Below are 20,290 nucleotides of genomic sequence, written 5' to 3' on the forward strand. Positions count from 1 at the left end.
AGGCGGTTAACATTCAGTTTTAGCTGGCAACATATGCGAAAATCGTGTGTACGATTTTAGTCTGTATCTCTGGCACGGTAACGCGGCATGATCCGAGGCCGCTCGCCGCAGATTGCACTTTATGTCTTCCAATCAACAGTCTACGCCGCCCTTATATACTAACTTTCACTATAATGACCGTATTGCGGCACGGGAATCGCAATCTTCCGAACTAGGGCCATTCTGCTACGGCTAGAACGATTTCCTACGGTTTGAGTTTGGACAAAAACGAAAATAACACGCTGGTTTTGCGCAACAGTGCTAAGTTTCTTTTCTTTAGGATGTTTCGCATATCACGTGGAACGCATCAAGCCCCGCCTTAATTTGTGATTTCGCATGAATGGGGCGTACAACGAACGTGAGGCTGACTCCTGACCTACTTGCTGAAGCCTGTTGACTGTTTCGTAATAATGAAAATGGACGGCCGATGCCATTCGCATCGAAGAGGCAGAACATTTCTGCCATTTCGACTCCGCTGTCGCAGTCGAATCGCGTCAGCAATTCGCGTCATTCAGTAAACATTTTCGGCAACAAAAATCTCGCCTTCGGGAGCCAATGTACATTAAGTCACAGCCCGGCCAAGTCTCTTGCGATCAATTTTGGATATCCTGCCCCAATGTTTACTGCTATCTTAGTTAAAGGTGCTAGTCATGCTTTCACTGTTATTTAGGAGGAAACGTAAAAAATTGTGTATTCGCAATATTTCCTCTTCCTCTCTAGATAGTATGCATTTCCAACAAATTTTGGCTTCTTTTGCCCATTATAAATATATTCATTTGATATAAATTTCATAATAATTTATACATTTTTCAGTCGGATCGCTATGATAGCCCGTTATGAACTTCTATATAAATCCTCTAGGTATGAATATTGACGGATTTTTTGATGACCTTGGCTTGCCTATTAATTCACCTCGCAATTCTTTCTTTGCTTTGCTGAGATTTTAGATAACCTATAGATTTGTTTTGTTTCAATATAATTATAATCTTTTTGGATTCAGCTAATCTGGGCTAAGACGACCAGGCTCTCGACTGTTAAACGTCGTATGAACAGTAAGCAATGTGTGTTAAGCGAGATTCTGGTACTTGTGGCTAATTCGAGCATTGACTGAGCGATTTTTTATAGTATATTATACATCTAATTTCTAGAATAGTTCGTCCATATAAATCATTATATCTTCTAAAACTAAGCAGTCGCTGACCGCTGTGGGACGTGCGCCGGCGCTCGATTTGGCGCACGTCTCACTGCCGGACAGCGCTTCATACTTGACATCCCGCGGCTCTCGTGCCGCATATTCGCGGAATCGCGTCTCATCGCGCGCAAGACGTCTTAGGATCAACAGCAAGGCTGTGCCAGCAATTCTTGTTATCATGTCTCTCTGGATTGCGGGTGTATACGACTCGAGAACGATTTCGCTACGAATCACGTATGCTAGGCGAATGTAACCTACTGTGCTGACGATTTTATCTCAAGTTGGTTCGCAGTTATGGTAGTAAATCGTAGGTATTCTAAGGTAGATAAAATGACGTATTTCCCTTGTTTATTGAAGTCACATCTCCTTCCCTAGTTGTTACTCCCCGATGTCGATTGTAGCATGTCGTGCGGCATCAACTCAGTCAGCTAGTCCAAAGTTTTGCCAAACAAACACTACAAAAATAATAGACATTTGACATCATTTAACAGAAGTTAAAATAGTATATCTTCTAAGGGTTTATATCATTCACGAACCTTTGTGCAAGTGGATCCCTTCCAGTTAGTTTTTTTATGTTTCGCCCGACCAGGCTGTGCGACGGATTGTCTATACAGATTGTACGGTATCCTAACCCTAGCGATACCGTTTCTCGGAGCTAGGTAGTATCTTGCGGTATCTTGGTAGTATCTTGCAGTAGCTTGGGGTAGTATCTATGTGTGATGTGTACATTCACGGCCACGCTGTATACTTTATGAAGTACTATTGCAACTGCAATTTGTTCATGGAATTAGTGCCTAGTAGTCTGTATAACTATATATATGATATAAATGTTTATGTTACATAAACATACGTTTATAGTGGATATATCGATCTATTGGCTGTGATAAATATTTGTTATTAATTTCCTGCCAGGAGATAGAAGCAGACAAACGGGCAGCACTTGGACAAGTTCAGAGTGCAAGGTGTAGGAAGGAAGAATGTAAATTATTTAGTAATTTACATAAACGGAAGAGTAGCCAACCTACAGTAGTTGGTGGAGTCAGTAATGCCAGGATGTGCCAATTGAAACAAAGGGTGAAGGTACCTGTTATATTGATATAATTATTGATTATAATTGATAATATTTCATTCATTCATTCATTAAATCATAATTATACTGATTTAACTGACTCCACCCCTCACCAAGGTGTGGGGTGGATATAGAAGGGCAGGAAGACTATATAGTCTTGTGTACGCCCCCATCTAAAACAACTTGGCCACCTGTCCGTTGAAAATGGACTCTGCATTTACTGCCTCTTTTGTGAGACCATTCCAGTGCTTGAGGACCCGTACACTAAAAAAATATTTTCCTACATCCAACCTAGAAAGTGGAGTAAACAATTTGAAATTATGGCCCCTTGTTTTATTGTAATTAGACATGGTAAAAAATGTTGTTGAATCTACTTCTCCATGACCATGAATTAGCTTGAAAGTCTCGATGAGGTCCCCCATCATGCAATCTCTGTTGTTCTAATTCGATATAAGTCCTAATTTTGTTAATCTCTGCTCATATGGAAGGTGGTGGATTTCGGGTTATATTGCATTTAATTATAATTTTATGATATCAATATGACTCATAATGACATATAAAATTACACATGTGGAATCAATTTTCATTATGGACTAGTGTAGTTTAGCAACTCACCGCATTTATAGCTCTTTGTTTTCCCAAAATTGATTATAGCACCTTTTGACATGTGAAACTGAAAAGCAATCTTAAAACAGGAAAAGAAACATGATGCACATCCTGAAGTATCTGAATCTACATTTTTATCGGATATAAAGCTTCAACCTGCCTCAAACCCAAACCCACTCACGAATGACAGTGGCCAGTGCCACCAAAAGGAAGAGAAATTCGTGATGGTATGCATGCAGTGGCTTACTTTTGGAGTGCTGAAATTGGTGGAAGAGCATGCATAAACATGATTTCAAGATGCAAATATAACTAGATGGTATACTAGATTAGAATGCTCGCATTCTTATGTAGATTATGTTCAAACAGTCAAAAAGGAACTATGATCTACACAACGACCCAATGAGGATTGGAAAACTGGACGGAAGGGAAGGCAGGTCTTCACATCGCTGTGTTAGAAATTACGGAGGTGTGGACTTCAATAACACCCTGCTGAGGATGGACGAGAGAAGACAGCGTTGTGCTGATGAGGTATGCACAGTATCATTCCATGAAGAATTGTTGGTAAAAAATCAGGAACTATTGTATTGGTGGTTCTGCTCATCCCCAGCTAGTGTATAAATGTTGAGGCAGTATTTGGCCTCCTAATGACCAAGTGACACCCATTTCTGTACATTCCATGCAGAGAACTCCTTACCCCAAAAGTAACAGAGAATTTGAGATGGTGATGAATGGAAGAGAGAGGATCAATCACTCTGAGTGGGTGAAGGAAAGAGAGCAGTTCGATATGGAGAGGGCTACCAGATATCTTCTGGCAGGTCCACGACCGTGGGACTTGGACAAGATCGACAATTAGTCTCACAAGGCTTGTATGAGCTTAGTATTAACGGCATACAACTTGGGCCTAAAAAAGGCGTTTGTTTCCGCTAACGAACTGAAAAAAAATTGGACACGGTAGGCAGTCAAAACTTTTTATCAAATATTTTTTTTTGTATTCTAACAATACTTGTTTTATAACAGCCCATGGAATGACTTCAGTCTCAAGAGATTCAATCCGGCGATGTCCGACATCTCACTTACTTTACTTGTATCCGTTTGTTCAGTGTGTATGAGAACAAAAATGTTCTCCATTTTTAGTTCACTATCGATTGTCCTAATTTGTTTTCGCTTGATGCCGTGGACACACACGTCCAAATACAAGGCACCCACTACAGAGGTCGCCATTGTTGTTGTTGTTGTGCTTTTTTATATTCGAGCACCCGATCGTTTTCGTCGGAATTTCTACCGGAAACGGTGCGCAGCGATGCGTAATGAATCAATGCATTCACCGATCGATATCACATTGGCTTTTTTTGGCCAATCACATTAAATATAAAAAGCTTCGACTTGGCGGTTTAAAATGGATTCGGTCAGGTTAGCAGAAACAAACGTCTTTTTTAGGCCTTACAAGGCCAGTTGCTTTGGACAGCAGTAGCTCAGGCAGTAGAATCTGTGATAGACGTGGAGATAAGGGGTGAAAGGTCTATATGCAGATTGTGCATTATATAATTGGCTACATAGTAAACATTTCATTCCTGATAAAGATCTATATCATAATATGGTGATTCTCTTTGAGTGATCATGAATCATGTATCATATCATCACACGTCATATAATCTGTTCATACAGTATGCACTCAAAAGGTAAGTCCACTCGTGATGAAAGTATTTTTCTTATATATTTGTACTAAGTGTTTTTTTATGTGAAGAGGCTGATCTAATTTATCAGCTGCTAGTGATCTCACTTCTACATTGTGTTATTACGTTTTTGATATTATACTAATAAAGCATTCTGTACGTTCATTTCAAGAATTCTCAGAACAGTTTACAAGTGACAAGGGCAGTTTTGCCCTTGTAGTGTTGGGTATTGTAGTAATGTAGTGTCATTTGAGTCCTGTATGTAGCAGTAGTTTCCACTAGCTATTAACCTGCAAAAAAAACATTTCATTCCTGATAAAAATCTATATCATAATATCAGGAGTAAGATAATATAGAATCTATATTCTATATTATCTTACTCCTGATAATATGGTGACTCTTCGAGTGATCATGAATCATGTATCATATCATCTGTGCATACAGTATGCACTCAAATGGTAAGTTAATTCGTGATGAAAGTAATTTTCTTTTATATTTGTACTAAGTACCGAGCACAGCACCGAGTTAACAATAAAAACCAGTGAGATGACATGTTGCAATGTTGCCTATCTACTATATATCTATATAGACACGAATGAAAAATATAAACAAGTGCCGCAGAGCGACAGCGCTCAACTGACGCTACTGTAGCCGGGTATTCTTCTGATAAACTCACTGGCAACCGAATCAAGTGCGCCCTCCCGTCACCGCGTTCGTGCTCAGAGCATATATCTAGGATACTACTAATACAGATCTAAAATCTATGATACTTGATAGGCTTTGCTATACTGGTAGTACAGTAATAAAGATACAACTGTGTAACTTTAATGACCGCGCTATATTAACATGTTATCATGGATATGCGTCGAGCGCGAGCGTAGTGGTGGTGGTGAGGGGAGGGTAGGGGGAGTGGGCTCTAATAGCAAAAGCAGTTCAGTCCTTTGTTAACGGTCAACAAATCCATGTCTAACCCTCCTCTTGAGGGTCAAAAGGTTATCAGATACTTACTCTTCGCACGTCAGCGGAAAGTACAATTCATTGTCCTTTCAATAAAGTGATAAAAATGGTAGGTCAGCGCTGAAACAAAAAAGTTTTGCACTCGGTCCGTTAGACCATGTCCTCAGAAAATTTATGATATCTGACCTTTCCCCCACTGCCCTTTGACCTGTGACCAGTCACCTCCAATTTCGCGCTGGTGATGGGGTTCCTCCGCATCACACTATACATCGAATATTAAGAGCATAGTTCAAGCCGTTGATATTTGTGCCGCAATTCCGTATTTTCTCCTATACCTTGAGTTAAGGGGAAAATGTTCCCCCTCCATTGACACCTTTTGACCTTTGACACTTGACCCCCCAAATTTGCCATGCCGAGTCCTTTTCGTGATCCCTCCCCCCAACATCCCCAATATCAAGACCGTCTGTCGAGCGGTAAAGATTTGTGCCATAACTTCACGGACGGACGGACGGACTTTTATGCGATTCTACAAGCTGCATCTGACTTCGTCAGCTGAGCTAAAAAACAATATTGCTATCACATAGTAAGGTCCAAGAAATGAAAAGAAATTAGGCAAGCAATTAAACAAATTCAGCTGAGAGCAATTATGAGACGAAGAGGCAATCTATATACAAAAGATATTTTAATAATACATTGAAGACAACATGATGTTAGAACAAATGTAACCAGCACTGTCACATGTGGACACTCCCACGAAACTGCCACTTCCCAGTATTTCATATTATCCAGTGTTTCTGACAACATTCTGTGTAAAATATATCGATATTTATACAATTTGTACATTCTGTTCTTATAAATGATAGACAGTACCTTTCTCAAGCACAATGCTACTAATACTATAACTGACAATATAGGTTAACGGCTCATATGTTAAATTGTGTTTCGAAGCATTCAATTTATTGAAGCATTGTTGGGGAGTGATCCTGTATGAAGTAACACAATCCTAAGAACATATTTTCACTATAAAGCAAAAACACGCTATGCCACTTCTCATACTCACGCTAAGCCGTGTCATACTACGACTGATGAAGAAATCTGCGTGCACCTACATGCACACGTGCCTGACGTTCATAGGTGAGACATGGACGCACATGCAGCACGCGCGCCTATTCCGACAGGCAAGGGCGAGGAAGTCGGCAGCCGTACGTCGACATGGCCTCTGTGCGCCTTAACACCTGGTGACCGGGTCACGCGTCGACCACCTTCTCTGGCTCCTTGACTGCCACCTCATCCTCTTCCTTGACTGCCTCCTCCCCACCTCCTTCCTTGACCGCCTCTTCGTCCTCTTCCTGGACCGTCTCCCCACCTCCTTCCTTGGTCGTCTCCTCCCCACCTCCTTCCTTGACCGTCTCCTCCCCATCTCCTTCCTTGATCGTCTCCTCATAGCCTTCCTTGACCGTCTCCTCCCCATCTCCTTCATTGATCGTCTCCCCTTCCCCCTCCTCTGGATCTGCGTCGGCCACCTGCGTGGGAATGTCATTGGAAGCCTGCTCCTCCTGCTTCTTCCTCCACGCCTTGGCCATTGCGAGCAGCTTCAGGTTGGGCATGGCTGCCTCGTCACTCGGGAAGATGTAGTCAAAGTACTCCTCCCAGCCAGCATCCGACTGCAAACGACAGTAGAGTGAATGCTAGGCGGTGCAGGAGACAGTAGAGTGAATGCTAGGAGGTGCAGGAGACAGTAGGGTGAATGCTAGGCGGTGCAGGAGACAGTAGGGTGAATGCTAGGAGGTGCAGGAGATAGTAGGGTGAATGCTAGGAGGTGCAGGAGATAGTAGGGTGAATGCTAGCGGTGCAGGAGACAGTAAGGGGTGAATCGCTAGGCCGGGCAAGGGAGACAGTAGGGTGAATGACCTAGGAGGTGGCACGGAGACAGTAGTGGTGAACTGCTAGCGTGATGGAGACAGTAGGGTGAATGCTAGGAGGTGTGGCAGGAGATAGTAGAGTGAATCTTAGGAGGTGGCATGGAGGAGTAGGTGTAATGCTATGGGGTGCAGGTAGATAGTAGGTGGAATGTAGGAGGTCAGGATGATAGTAGAGGTGAATGGCCTTAGAGGTGGCAGGAGACAGTAGAAGTGAATGCTAGGAGTGGCAGGACGACGAGTAAGAGTGAATGCCCTAGAGGTGCAGGAGAACAGTAGGCGTGCATGCTTGTTGAGAGGTGCAGGCAACAGTAGAGTGAACACGGAGGTGCAACGGAGATAGTAGAGTGCAATGCTAGGCAGGTGGCCAGGAGACCGTAAAGGGTGAATGCTGTAAGAGGTTGCAGAGATAGTAGGGTGGAACGCTGTGAGAGGTGCAAGGAGACAGTAGGGTGAATGCTGTGAGAGGTGCAGGAGACAGTAGGGTGAATGCTGAGGCGGCTGCAGGAGACAGTAGGTGTGAATGCTATGTGGTGCAGGAGAAAGTTAGGGTGAATGCTAGGAGGTGCAGGAGAACAGTAGGCGTGAATGCTTGTGAGAGGTGCAACGGAGACGTAGCGTGAATGCAGGAGTGCAGGAGAACGTACGTGAATGCTAGGTGGTGCCAGGAGATAGTTAGGTTGTGAATGCTTAGGAGGTGGCAGGAGATAGTAGGCGGAACGCTAGGCAGTGGCAGGAGACTAGAGGGTGAATGCCAAGGGATGTGCAGGGAGACAGTATGTGGTCGAATGAGAGGGCGCGAGACAGTAAGGAATGCTAAGGAGGTGCAGAGAGATAGTAGAGTGAATGCTGTGAGAGGTGCAGGAGATAGTAGGGTGAATGCTAGGCTGCAGGAGACAGTAGGGGAGAGCGCTTAGGTGCAGGAAACAGTAGGCGCGAACGCTGTGAGAGTGCAAGAGATAGGTAGGCGTGAATGCTAGGAGAGGTGCTGGGGATGGTAGGGTGATTGCTATACGGATGTGGCAGGTATAAATACAGTTGGGTGAACACTGGATAAGGGCAAGCATGACAGTATGGGTGGACACTGGGCTAAGGGCATGCGTGACAGTAAGGGTAAAACTGGGATAGGTGCCGGAATACAGTTTTGTGAATGCTGGGATCAGGAGGCAGAGACGGTGAACTGCTGGAATGAATAGAAAGACTGCTGGTTAAAAATTTACTCGTATGATAACAGGCAGGTGTCGTTGCATATACCAAGTAAGAGATCAACATCTGCACTAAAACCTCGTGTGGGCGTGTGAATAACTAAATGGCCCACACACAGCAGCAGCCAGTCCACTAAAGACATGGTCTCATAACAGGAGGACTGAACAATTTCAAAGCAGACTTCAAAGGACATTTTATCTGGAAATTCAAGACATTTTATCGGAATTGCATACACGAGAACAAAACATAACCTGGCATTATTTATAATACCACACATTCTTAATCAACTGTCGACTCTAAAACTTACGTGGATCACATTAATAAACCCTTTATACACACCTGTCACCTCTACAACATACCTTGATTTACTGATTGATTTTAGTGACTTACTGTAATTGTGATTATCATTTAACTGTCTATAGCTTTTTAGCTCATTTAATGCAATTTTTATTGAGGTTTGCACATTTATTGATGGTACAAAATTTCTTTTTATTAGCAGGCAAGGACTCTTTCTAAAAATCAGGACATATTCAGAAATTCAAAGATTTTCAAGCAGCAAAATCAACATTTACTAAATCAACGTACTTTTCAAGGACTGTGCGAACCATGAAGAAACAAGTTCTCACCCCATCTTCTGTCTGCACCTTCCTTCGCTTCTTCACTCTCTTCGGCATCATGTTCTCAACGTCCGCCTTCGTCTTCTCGTCCCCATGCTCCACCTGGTGGGAAATAGTGCAGATCACTTATTCAGACGTGCCAAGAAACGGAAGCACCTCGTAACTACGATTAGCTGCCGATATAGTCTGGTAAATGCGAGGTCACGTGCGGTTATGACTACAAATCAGATCGGGTCTTCTCCGGTCGACGTACAGTCTGCACGATGTCAGGTTCAAGGTCAGCAAGAGTACAGGTCACTGTTCAGGGTCAGCATGAGGTCAGGTCACTGCCAGGTCAGCACGAGGTCAGGTCAATATGCAAGGTCAGCACAAAGTTAGGCTGCTGTTCAAAGTCCAGATGAAGTAGGGTGTGTGCACGAATTTGGGGACTACAGGCGAGGTTGCGCGAGGTTGCCTATACACGTAAGGTAACACAAACCGCGCGGGGGCAAGCTCCTACCTCAAACTCCCGCCACGATTCGAGCAGCATCAGTCTCTCCTCTTTCTCGTCGGAACTCTTCATCGCCTTGTTGGCCTCAGCATAGACGCCGCGGCAGAACGACACGTCGTCAGGATTCACTGACAGCTCAAACTGCGCGAAGCTGATCCAGACCTGCACAAGTAAACGCACACGATTCTATGACGCGAAACTTAATTGTTAAACTCAGCAAAGAAAGTGCGAGTAAGAAAGACTGTCTAGAGCAAAGATGTTCTATGGATGGGGTGGGCTTCCAATCATTATTGTTTGTAGCTGCAAACCCTTTCGTCTTGGGTGCTAGATTAGTGTCGAACAATGACCAACAATATAGCAAATTATGGCCTGTCACCTGCTGTCTAACTGATGGTAGCGATTACAGCAATGAATGATTTGAACGTTGAATTGACAAACACACAGTTCACGCATGAATACCAATGAATACCGTCCTTACACAGCAGACGGGCATAGGTTTCCCTGTAGACGTGCTTGCATGACCAACCAGTACATACCAACACATTCCCTAACATTAAAACTACATGGCTAAAACATTTCGGTGAATGTGTGTTGATACCCGGTCGTCTGCATAAAATGATCACTAATTTGATGCAATTCTACCAGCCTACTTCAATAACCAATCAAGATATACCTACATGCACGCCTAGAAAGTTCCCACTTGGCACGAAATCCGCGACCGTTTGGTAAAGCTGGGCTCGAAAACGGGGCAACTACGATCAGAACTCATGCCAGCTCTGCTCGCGGCTGCTCCGACGCCCCCGCGCGCACCAATTAAACATGCGAGCGTGCCGGGAAGCGCCGCGTGGCGCCACCACTCACCTTAACATGCTGTGTGCGCTCGAGCAAGCGTCTGTACAGCGCCCTCGTGCGAGCGTATTCATCAGCCTCGATCTCAAAGTCGATGTATGATTTCCAGAGCACCTCGGGCATGTCGAGACGCGGCTGGCTAATGGCGAGCTCATAGATGGCGCGCGCGCGCTCCTGATCGCCCAGTATCGTCTCCAGCTCGGCAAACTACGAGTAGAAACAAACGTTGTGCAAATCTAAACCTAATTTAAAACTAAATCCGGATCCCAGGATCGTCTCTAGCTCAGTAAACCACGTTGGTAGAAACAACGTTGTGGTTAAAGCAAATCTAAACCTAAATCTCAACTAAATACGTATCCAAATCGAAACTAAATATAACTTTAAACTAAATCTGTATCAAGCGTTATACTGGTTGATAACCGTGCCAGTCGTACTCACTGGCGTTGGTATCAAATTATTAATTAATTAACAATTTCCTGCACATGGGAAAACAGCGCCTGCAACCATTGCACATACGCTGAACGACGATCCACATATATGACATACGTATACACTGACACAACGCATGCGCCCACATACGAATAATACTTAGACAGTTCATGAGAGCAAATGCACGTTCCAGCATTCGTGCAATCGTTATTGGTGCTGAAATTACACGGTGCACGGTGGGTAACGGTGGTCACAGTTCACGGCCAGCAAGAAAACGTCAACTTACGAAAACAGTCCCCGTAACAATTCATAACGCAAAGTAAAAACAGCGTAATCAGCCACTTCGGTATGATTCATACATTAGCGCGACGTCCACGGTAGGCTCACACGCTATCATAAACGTACTCACACATGAACGCACGCATAGGCACACATACACGCTTACATGCACAGACACGCATACAAGAATACAAGCACACACACGTACGCGCACGTACACATACAATCACGCGTGCTCAAACGCATGCATGCACACACATTCATGCGTGGACACAACATATATTTAATAGCCAGCTCGGCGACAGGTCAATCGTAACACGGGCCACACTCTCTAATAACCCACTTCCTCCCAACTGTCCCAGTTTCTCTCATTCAGTCTACACGCATCCATAACGCCAACTAGCACGAACAAGCGTACGAGGGACAAAACCCGCCGCAATAACCATTCAGAAACTCTACGCTTAAGCACGCCGGTCATATCTAACGACAGCTGCATTCCTTCTTCTCTGTTTCCCTCACATTTGTCAACTAACAGCATTCAAGAGAAGAGAGAATGGTCTTGTTAACATTCGTTAGACGGCACACGTTCCACGCAATCGCAGCTAGAAGCATGTCGAGATTACAGCTCCAAGCGTGTTGAGACCGCAGCTCCTGGCGTGTTGAGACTGCAGCTCCTGGCGTGTTGAGACCGCAGCTCCTGGCGTGTTTGAGACCGCAGCTCCTGGCGTGTTGAGACCGCAGCTCCTGGCGTGTTGAGACTGCAGCTCCTGGCGTGTTGAGACCGCAGCTCCTGGCGTGTTGAGACCGCAGCTCCTGGCGTGTTGAGACTGCAGCTCATGGTGTGTTGAAACTGCAACTCACGACATGTTGAGACACCGCGCCGGCTACGACTTGCTCACCGAACGCTAACAGCAATCGAAACGACTGTGAGCAAAGACTGGGTGCAAAGACTAGGTGCAAAGACTGAGCAAAGAATGCGTGCAAAGACTGCGAGCAAAGACTGGGTGCAAAGACTAAGCAAAGACTGCGTGCAAAGACTGGGTGCAAAGACTGGGTGCAAAGACTGGTGCAAAGACTGGGTGCAAAGACTGAGCAAAGACTGGGTGCATCGCGCGTGTCGCATGCTGCGGCGCTCGCAGCATAGCCACCGACCGCCGCTCGACCCGAGGACGCAGGAAGACAACAGATGGCGCTGGTGAAAGTCCCGTGGCGGCACGCCGCAGCAATCAGCGTGATGCTTCTGCTGGCGGGTTCATGCTCGTGGGCCGGGTCAGCGAGGCCGTGCGAGCGTCGCGCCGCACACAGGCTGCAGGTTCGTTGACACGATCCGGAGTGTCATAATATAGAATTTGATATTAGTCTAGTCATTTAGTGTCATAATATAGAATTTCATGTTAGTCTAGTCATTTAGTGTCATAATATAGAATTTGATATTAGTCTAGTCATTTAGTGTCATAATATAGAATTTCGTGTTAGTCTAGTCATTTAGTGTCATAATATAGAATTTCATGTTAGTCTAGTCATTTAGTGTCATAATATAGAATTTCATATTAGTCTAGTCATTTAGTGTCATAATATAGAATTTCATGTTAGGCTAGTCATTTAGTGTCAAAATATAGAATTTGATATTAGTCTATATTATGACACTTCTGATACGATCACACACACAACCGTGCGCACTTGCACAGTTAATTCCACAGGCCTGCGTGTAAGTTGCTCGGAATTGTTCCTACTTTTTCATTATCATTCTCCTCTTCTTCCCCTTCCCGTTTCCTCTCCCTTTTCCCTTCTTCTTCTCCTCCTCACTCCCTCCTCCTCCTCCTCTTCTTTTTCCTCTTCTTCTACTCATTCCTCTTCCTCCTGTTCTTGTTGTCCTTGTCTTCTCTCCCCCCTCCTCTTTCTGCTCCTCCTCCTTCTCGTAACTTCATCATTCTCTCTTCCTTTTCTTCCTCTCGCAAACCGCTAGGAATTTCAGACAAGGTCTATTTAAACAAACGTCATTTTTAGTTGGGAAATGACGCATACACACTGTTTACATCTGTGATACAAAATCAGGTGGATTCAAGATTTACATTTTGAAAGGAATAGTTTGCCATCAGGAAGTAATACCAGAAAACAGCATACATTCGGTGAGGGTTATAGTGAAAATGTTTTTGTAGGGGTAGAGTTGCTTAAATAGCTACGGCCTGTTGACGAGTTAACTTCTATAACAAAGGATTTAATAATAACAAGTGCCACGGAGCGATAGCGCTCATCTAAACGTCTACTGCGGTGACTCTGTGGTGGAGGTGGTGGATCACGTAAACCCTGTTAGTCCCAAATGTGTTCACATACACGCCGAAACAGTGGAAATGCACAGGGATGGTATCAGGAACCTTCTCAAAGAATGTTCTTGGGATCATTATGAAAGTTGCCACGAGATGGCGCGTACGTTTAAAGTGTCTTCAGATTAAAGATGGAAGCTCCCATCGTACGTGGTAGCAAACAACTATTTGCAAGACAGAATAGGTACCATTCATCCATTTACCTACGCAAGCCTACAGGCTGCAATAGAGAGCCTGCCACCTGTAACCAATTAACGCAGGCAAAAACTACACGCAGTACCACCACCACATGCACTGGCAGTGGCCACTGGCATGGCATACGTTACATGTAACATACTGACAGTACAGAATGCCATGAAATTAATATGATTTAAGGAGCATAAACCTTCTTCAACCAAATTTAGCTTTGAAATTTCACTTGACATTGTAGCCTCATACATCCAGGCATGTATAGATTCTACTAGCAAACCCGGCAGTCAAATTCTTTCTAACAGACAGTAAACAAATCCATGTTTAACCCTCCTCTTGAGGGTCAGGGTATGACGCATTTCAGCAGAAGGTACATTTCATGGTCCTTTCAATAAAGCCATAAAAATGCTAGGTCACCGCTGAAACAAAAACGTTTTTCAATCGCTCCGTCAGACCATGTCCTCAGAAAATGTCTAAAATCTGCCCTGTGCCCATTGACCTTTGACCTGTGACCTCCAATTTCGGCACCAGTGATGGCCTTTCCTACCATGATGCTATACACCAACTATCACAAGCCTAGGTCGAGCCGTTTAGATTTGTGCCGCAATTGTGCATTTCCTCCTATACCTAAAGTTAAGGAGTGAATGTTCCCCCTTCTTTTACACCTCTTGACTTGACCTTGACCCCCAGCTTCGACATCCCAAACTCGTTTTCGGATTACCCCACGTCCGCGAATACCGTGACCGTACGTCGAGGCTTAAGATTTGTGGCCCAACTGTTGGCGGACGGACGGACGGACGCTCGCCGGACCGGACGGACGATCATGCGATTCTACAAGCTGCATCTGACTATGTCAGATGAGCTAAAAACCAAACCGTTTGGCCACGCATGCACCCGTTAATCAACAGCATCAAGACACACATACTTATATACTGATGGGGGGAAACAACCGAGCTACAGAGGTGAATGAGAAAATGCAACAGTATGGCAAACCACTGACGGAATACAACCTCAGCTAATTTGTTGAATCGGAAATGTGGCTATACTATCATGTTGCGACTAGTTACACATCCATCGCAATCTATCTATACTAGGCGGCAGCAATGATGAGCGAAGCAATAAGAGAGTGCTGGTGATAGGTGCAGCTAGCTTCATTGGACTCCACGCCATCAACGCACTGCTGAACCAGAGCGATGTCCACCTGGTGGTAGGACTGGACAACTTCAAAGACCCCTATGACATCACATTGAAACAGGTGCGGATGTTCAAATATTCTTTTCAGGTGGAACCATAACAACTGTATATAAAATAGAATAGAGCAGAAAATCCCCACTCTCTTCTTGGTGAAACGCTCAGAATTTTTCAAGAGAAATCATTTCCAGCTTTGTGAATTCATATGAAAATGGGTTCTCTATATTTATGTACTCTTGTATGTGCGCGCGCGCGCGTGCGTGCGTGCGAGTTGCAATAGTCTGAACACGTACGTACAACTTCTGTCTACTACAGGACAGAGCATACACATCCCACCAGGCGGGAGCGCTCATCTACCATGGTGACGCGTGCCACACCGACCTTCTACAGGAGCTGTTCATAAACCACAGCTTCACGCACGTGATGCACATCGCAGAACAGGGTGACGAAAGGTAAGCAACATACCAGGCAGAGTAATGGAAGGTACAGAACATAAAATCAGGACCGACATACTAGATAAATAGATAGATATATATATATATAATCAACAGCTAATAATACCACTTATTATGTGTGTGTACAGTAAATGCATACATACAAACATATAAATACATCCATATATATATATTATATATTACTATATATTACTATATTACTCCTGATACAAGTACATAGTCTACCCGTAAAATGTGTCATACACACATAGCATCCAGTCAATCTTGATGCGTCTCGTGAGTCCTTGCATTCCACCAGATCTTATTGGTTTTCTTCATCACGTCTTAACGAACCGATTAATGTGCCATCACAACGCGTTTAACGCACACACGCAAGCATGCACTCACACACACGCACGCACGCACGCGCGCACGCACACACACACTCTCACGCACGCACGCACGCACGCACGCACACGCACACACACGCACACCCTCACACACATGGACACTTACACAGACGCTCATTCGTGCACGCACACCTTCACACATGCACGCATAAGCACGCACGAATGTAGAGCTTTGAATTTATTATTCTCCATTCTTGCTGCAGACAACCGAGCGCTGCTGCCGCCGACGACGACGACAACGGCTGTAACCTCGGTCTGCTAGAGGTTATCGCTACGATCAAACCACCCATCAAGCTCATACACGTGACGCATCCACTCGCGGTCAGCGCCCCCTGTGGGAGCGTAGAGGGCAGCGGCAACGTGGACAGCGGTGCCGCCGCGGGACGACTAACCGAAGCAGCTAGCAACGGGACGCTGCATCCGGGGTCGGCCGAGACTGGCGACGTCGTCTCGACGCGTCACGAAAGCTTTAACGAGCACCTGCTGAGTCTGTTCTGCCAGTACGACGGGCTGCAGGTACGGCAGCACTTTGCGAAAATCCCCCCAAAAAAACGTCAGAACGTTATCCGAACTACATGTACCACGCAATTTGTACTAGAACGCGAGTAGCAATATATCATATCAAGAGCTGATAATACCTAATATATAATAGGTATTATTAGCTCTTGATCTTATTCAACTCGCTTTGCCTCTATCGTTCGGCAAATAGGGTCAGGAACCATGAAAATAAAAACATTCACCATCTTGTGATAACGCGACATGACCAAATCACAAGAACGACACTCGTGTTCAAGCGTATTCCCCTCACTTAGGCTATCCGGATAAAACTGGGCGCCGTCTACGGCCCCTGGGGTAGTCCGGACAGAGGCGCCCTCTGGCTGGCCTCAGCCATCGCCGCGGGGGAGGAGGTCAAGCTGTGCTCGCCGGAGGGGGAGGGGGATACCGCAGCAGTCGACTACTCGTACATAGACGACGTCAGCGCCGCCCTGGTGGCGACTCTTGACCACATTCCGGCCAGCTGCGAGGACGCGTTCTGCCTCACGAGCGGTCAGTCCGCAACAGTCACTGACCTCATCACGTGAGTGCCCTCCCTCACTTACCATGCTCGGCATATGTCATCCTGCATTGTCTATATGTACGGCTCACAATACTCTGCACTGTCTGTATGTACCGTGCATGCATTGTACAAAGAGTAGATAATAACAAGAGTTATTATCTACTCTTGATTGTACACAACGTGTACCGTAAATATGTATTGTTCACAATGTACTGCTCATTATTATTGTTCACTATATGTACTGAAAATATGTATTGTACACAAATTCAATGGTTACCATACATATTTATTGTACAAAACAGGTACCATACATGTGTATTGTACACAATGGTTACCATACATATTTATTGTACAAAACAGGCACCATACATGTGTATTGTACACAACCGAACGTGGACCGTAGATATATACCGTTCACAATATGTACCACAAACGTACTGTGCATGAAGTGTACGTCACAGTTCACATACGTTCAGTATACGCCAGAAAATTAGAAAATACGTACTGAGCATATATACCTGTACCCTGCACATGTATTGCACACATTGTCTACTGTATATATCATATGTACTGCTTGCATGCACGTGTAGTGAGCATAATTATCATCTGGACAGCTACAGATTCAATACCTAAGTTCATCCCTTATAGTCATTGCCTTTTAGTTTTATGTTTTTTCCATATGTTGAACCCCTTACCTAACGTATTTAGAAATTCGGCTGGGACTGATCGTGTAACGATTCCAGCTGTACCGGTTTCAATACAAATCTAACCTTCTTCCCCCTCACTCTCACCACGCACAGACTACTAGAGGAGGGGATGCAAACGAAGGCCAGTACGCGAGTCGATCGCATGCCGCCGCAAGTGGAGCGCGGCGCGCCACACCTCCCCTGCGACGTCGCTCGCGCGCGGACACTGCTGGGATATCGGCCGAGGGTTGGCCTTCGGCGCGGCGTAGCGCAGTTCCTCGAGTGGTTCCGGACATACAGCGAGAGCAGACGCGCGCGGGACGGGGCCGCGGGCGCCAGCGTGCAGCGACAGTTTCACGACAGGTGGGTCGATTGTCGAACGGCAACGCGGCCAGTCTGTCTGCCGTGCAGACGACTAGAGACTAGTCACTAGAGCGATTGCGCACCCGCGAAAATAAATTCGGTTGTATTGCGTGGTTTCGTTACACAAAGAGATCCCAACGCAACAGTCGTATCCGTTATTTTTCAGTTTGCCGACAAAAATGATCCGTTTACGGAATAAAACAACCAAGCAAACAGGCCAACCTAGAACAATCTAAACAGTTTTTAACAGTCGAACAAGGAAGGGTTCCACTGTGACATTCGATTAAATGAGAATTGGGTCGACGCCAAGTGGACAAAAACAATACTATAATGTCAAATTCTTCGAGCATCTTAGACAGCGTCACAACGAACCCCCACATCTTACGATCCGCAGATTAGTCGAGGAATCGGCCGAGCGAGGACGCCGCTACCGCTTCCTGCGCATCATGGCCGCCGCACGGCAGCAGATGACGCGCGACGGCTCGTTCCGCGCGTCGTACGTTGCCTGGGCGACGCGTCACGGCGTGCGCACGCCCGACCTCGCCTCGCGCCGAAACTTCACGTTCCACGCGCGCGCGGACTCCCCGTTGGCGGCGCGCGATGGCGGGCTGGTGCACCTGCCGTACCTGGCAGGGAACGTGGCGGCGCTCGCGCGCGTCTGCCTGTGGTACGAGGAGTGCGTCGCCTTCACGACGGACGGGCGGCTGCGGGAGAACGTGCGCCCGCCGGCGGAGTGGGTGACGGCATTCGACGGGGAGGACGAGGGTCTGTATGTGTCCGAGGTAGACGCGTGCCGCGCTGACATGCACGACTGTGATGCCAGGTATGTAATGATGTGACATGTTGATAAGGCTGCACGCACGCACGCACACACACGTATATATATATAATATATATCCGTGAGAGAGAGAGAGAAAGAGAGCGAGGAAGAGAGATAAATAGAAAGAGAGGGGGAGAGAGAAAGGGGGAAAAGTCAGTGATTGAGGCAGAAAGTCTGCCATCCTACCAACCCAGAAGCTGTAACCCGAAATATCAAAAATAGTTATGAATATTTTTCGTTTAAAATGTCATACATTTTGCACGACATATTACTTAATTAGAACTATCACTGATAGTGATTAATACCCCCGCAATACCGCTTTGTCGGAGGGAAAATGGAAGGTCATGGTGTGGACCTTCAAGATGAGATATTGTTTCCATGGCAATGCCTTGACAGACGCACACACAAAATATGTCACGCACATCTTCCCTTCATTATGATCAAGTGTATGAAGTTTGATTGGAATCCCTTGAAACTGTGGAAGTAATTCGCGCCACAAACTTTTTGCAACGGCGGGGTATAATCAAAGATGAGATACGGTTTCCATGACAACGCCTTGACCGATGCACACACAAAATATGTCACGCACATCTAAGTGAACATCTGAATTTCAAGTGTATGAAGTTTCATTGGAATAACTGTGGAAGTAGTTTGCGCCACAAACTTTTTGCAACGGACCGACCGCCCGCCTCCCCACCCGACCAACTGACTGGCCGACAGTCAGATGACTCCTATATACCCCCTTCAAACTTCGTTTGCGGTGGTATAAAAAGTTATAACATCTTAGACTTATGCCATAACTACTTAAGATCCTTCTGACAACACCCTCCCCCCATCTAGATTCTGGAGCGCAACCAGCAATTGCTAATGAACCCACTCACTTTACTAATCACTACACCACCTATCATCGCTATGCTCCATCGCGTCAAGTGCCGACTGCTCATCTACTCTAGGTCGCGCTGCGTTCCCGACCTCGAAACCAGCGCGTACCACTGCGAGTGCGAGCGGGAGTACCGGAAGACGTCGGACGGCCGCTGCATCGCGATCTACGACTCGCGGCGAGCGAAGTCGAGCTGGGAACGGCGCGACGAGATGACCGACTACTTTAATGGCGTCGACCTGAACGCGATGAAAGCCAGCGCCACCTGGCTGCGATACAAGGCGATGGCGAGTCCCGGCAGAGACTACATGGTGGCGCCACATCTGCGCGGAAACGTCGACGCGCTGAAGCGAGCTTGCATGGACACAAAGCTCTGCATAGGTACGCGACGCCATTTCACAGGCCATCGTTTTATCGCACGATCGACCAGTTGCAAATTATAATAAATTCTAACGATGTGTCACTGAACTGACTTATATTCAGGGTTACTTCTGCTATAGAGATACTTACTTTCTCTAGTAAATAATTATTAATATTATATTCAAATATTTGCAATTATGTATCCATGCAATCAAGATATGTTCGAGTTTAACTTCCTTCACCTAATTTTG

General features: G+C 45.6%; 3 protein-coding genes across 5 annotated transcripts in view; 1 reads left to right on the top strand and 2 right to left on the bottom strand.

Moving 5' to 3' along the window:
• Window positions 1–1,811, bottom strand: part of LOC106812980 (zinc finger CCCH domain-containing protein 13-like) — a 10,371-nt gene extending 8,560 nt beyond the window's left edge. The window contains exon 1 of the mRNA XM_014817016.1: window positions 1,768–1,811. The gene's annotated coding sequence lies outside the window, so the exon portion shown is untranslated. The remainder of the gene's footprint in view (window positions 1–1,767) is intronic.
• Window positions 1,812–2,143: 332 nt separating this feature from the next.
• On the top strand, window positions 2,144–4,750 carry LOC106812977 (coiled-coil domain-containing protein 9-like; the record flags this gene model as incomplete). 3 transcript variants are annotated; one of them, XM_014817010.1, is given in 4 exon segments in its annotated part: window positions 2,144–2,311; window positions 2,996–3,133; window positions 3,273–3,434; window positions 3,589–4,750. In XM_014817010.1, coding segments are annotated over 4 exon segments (639 nt in total), but the record flags the coding sequence as incomplete, so codon positions are not given.
• Window positions 4,751–6,201: 1,451 nt separating this feature from the next.
• Window positions 6,202–20,290, bottom strand: part of LOC106812979 (crooked neck-like protein 1) — a 29,880-nt gene continuing 15,791 nt past the window's right edge. The window contains exons 10-13 of the mRNA XM_014817015.1: window positions 10,630–10,824; window positions 9,778–9,930; window positions 9,288–9,380; window positions 6,202–7,200 (exon numbers count right to left, since the gene is read on the bottom strand). Coding sequence (XP_014672501.1) covers window positions 6,784–7,200; window positions 9,288–9,380; window positions 9,778–9,930; window positions 10,630–10,824 — 858 coding nt within the window. The 3' untranslated portion in view covers window positions 6,202–6,783. The remainder of the gene's footprint in view (window positions 7,201–9,287; window positions 9,381–9,777; window positions 9,931–10,629; window positions 10,825–20,290) is intronic.

This window comes from Priapulus caudatus, unplaced genomic scaffold (assembly GCF_000485595.1).
Source record: "Priapulus caudatus unplaced genomic scaffold, Priapulus_caudatus-5.0.1 Scaffold709, whole genome shotgun sequence".
Lineage (NCBI taxonomy): Eukaryota > Metazoa > Priapulida > Priapulimorpha > Priapulimorphida > Priapulidae > Priapulus > Priapulus caudatus.